This window comes from Stegastes partitus, unplaced genomic scaffold (assembly GCF_000690725.1).
Source record: "Stegastes partitus isolate 25-593 unplaced genomic scaffold, Stegastes_partitus-1.0.2 Scaffold682, whole genome shotgun sequence".
Taxonomy (NCBI): domain Eukaryota; kingdom Metazoa; phylum Chordata; class Actinopteri; family Pomacentridae; genus Stegastes; species Stegastes partitus.
In genome coordinates this window covers 494,520-496,778 of record NW_007578413.1, presented here as the reverse complement: position 1 = coordinate 496,778, position 2,259 = coordinate 494,520, and the positions used below count along the sequence as shown (strand labels likewise).

General features: G+C 40.0%; 1 protein-coding gene across 1 annotated transcript in view; it reads left to right on the top strand.

Moving 5' to 3' along the window:
* LOC103363694 (uncharacterized) overlaps positions 1 to 1,949 on the top strand; it is a 5,804-nt gene extending 3,855 nt beyond the window's left edge. The window contains exons 7-8 of the mRNA XM_008290549.1: positions 266 to 335; positions 826 to 1,949. Of these exons, the coding sequence (XP_008288771.1) occupies positions 266 to 335; positions 826 to 1,203 (448 nt within the window). The 3' untranslated portion in view covers positions 1,204 to 1,949. The remainder of the gene's footprint in view (positions 1 to 265; positions 336 to 825) is intronic.
* The last annotated feature ends 310 nt before the right edge of the window (positions 1,950 to 2,259 follow it).

The window sequence follows — 2,259 nt, the reverse complement described above, 5'->3', positions numbered from 1 at the left end:
GCATATTTGATGCCTTTTGCTGGTGATCACACAAAACAGAAGAATATCTTTAAACATCCTGTTGTTGCTGAGCCACTGCAGCATTTATAGTGAACTTCCTGTCTTGTCTTTCACTAAAAATATAAGTTCTATAGCGGTTTGATCAAATTAAGGTTAAATAATACGAACAAAAACACTAAATACAGACGTGTTTTCAATTTTGATCATCATGACTTGCAATTTCATCCCACTTACGCCTTTTTTAAAAATTTGCATTTCTTCCCAGAAAAAAACAGAAGAGGTCTAAATATCTGGACGACAACGTGGAGCTGGTGGTTGCTCAAGCGGCTCCACTGGTATTTATATTATTCACATTACATGATCATATTAGTAGTTGAATTTCAGGTGTTTGCTGCAACATTAAGCTTGTTTTTTCTGTTCTTTTTATTTAACTACATGGTAAGAATGATCCTGCAGAGACACGTTAGAGTATCTTGTGTGCTTTTATTTTACTGATTTCTTACCGTTTTACTGTTTAGTTAAAGACGGATTGGAGAAGACTTTATACCGCAAATACAACCTTAACTTCAAAAAAAGAAGAATTGTCATCAGTTTAACCAACAATATGTCTGGTTTCAAGTTTTTTTTTGTTTTTTTTTAAGCTGCATTTCAAATTTTGTGAAAGTTTCCTGGAAGATCAGGAAAAAGACGATAGATTGTAGAATGGCTTGGAAATTTGTTGGTCGTAAATGCAAATAAAATGACTAGTAGTAAAGGTTAACCTTGATTGGAATTGCTTTTGGGACGGCTGAAAAGTACTAAATGTCATTTCTGCATTGTTGACAGATGGATGACGGTCCAGCAGCAGAACATGATCGGATCCACGTCCAGGATGCAGCTGAGGGAGGAGCTGAGTCTTCCGGACTTGACGGTGACCTGAGACCGAAAGAGGTGGAGTACTCAGACCTTGATTTCTCGGCGATGAAGAGGAGGAATCCCACAGGGGCAGAGGAGACGCAGGACGCGGCGGACACGGAGTACGCTGAAATTAAAAAAGAAGCGAGAGAGGAGAGGCCCGGCGGCGGCGGAGAGAACGGTGACGTGGTGGAGGGCAGTTGGGAGGAGGAGGAGGAGGTGGTGGTGATGATGATGATGGGGGAGGATGAGGAGGCACAGCAGGGCATGAACGCTGAGGAGGAGGGGGGAGGCGAGAATGCATTCTAATGTGAGTGGCTGAAATCTGAGGTCAGGCGAAGTCGCATGAGGATGCTGTTTGCAAAGCATACAGTGAGACAAATTTAAAAAGCAGATGTGTGAGCTGTGTGTGGTTTGTTAGAAGATGATATAGAGGTTTTTTTTTGTGTGTGTGTGCTTGTGTGTTGGTGTGATGTAGAATTCCTTCGACAGAAAGGAAATCATGTGTATATATTTTCTTTTAAAAATGCATTAATTAAAGTGAGTAGGAGTAAAAGAAAGGATGCTGGATGGATGTGTTGTCTAGACAGAAGAGTAATGGTTAAGCAGTTGGGAGATTAGTTTCTCAAGTAAAGTGTTCTCATGTGATGTAGTTTAATGTGTAAATAACTGTCCTGTAAGTAGTTTATTTTTTTGTCATTGTGGGTTTTTATTTTTTTTAACCACCTCACTGGTATCTTGGCAAACGAAACAGAGTTACTCCATTCATCCAGCTACCAACACAATACCTGTTCTACCTACACCGTGTACAGAATCCAGTCATAAATTCACACAACTCTGACTTTAGCCTTCACAACTGAGCCACAAAACATAACAGGATGAATTAGCAGCTTTATGCTAATCAGTTCATCATCATAAATAAATGCAGCTACAATTTCATTTTTTTTAAAATAACACAGCGCGAACTAGAACGTCTATACTATCGAGTCCAGTTCATTTCTGTGATCAAATGTGTTGTGCCCCTTTTTTTGTCAATAAAATATAATCAAAACTTATTGTTTCCAGACAGATTTCTGCTATATTCATGTTGCGGCGAATGAGAGGAAAACACGGTTGCTGCTTTGGAAACAACATGCATTTTTGTTTTAAGTTGCCGGATATCAGAGGAGGAAGCTTCTAGGAGGTCTGACCACATGTTCACATGCCGACGGTCTTCAAGGAGGACGCTTCACACGTTTACCGTTCTCCATGCACCGGGTTACTACTCTGACAAGAGCACGATATAAATTCAATCCAACTTGAAAAATCTAATCTTGTTGCAGCGTTATGTCTCACTGGTGTTAAAGTGATTGCTGCTCTGTCTTG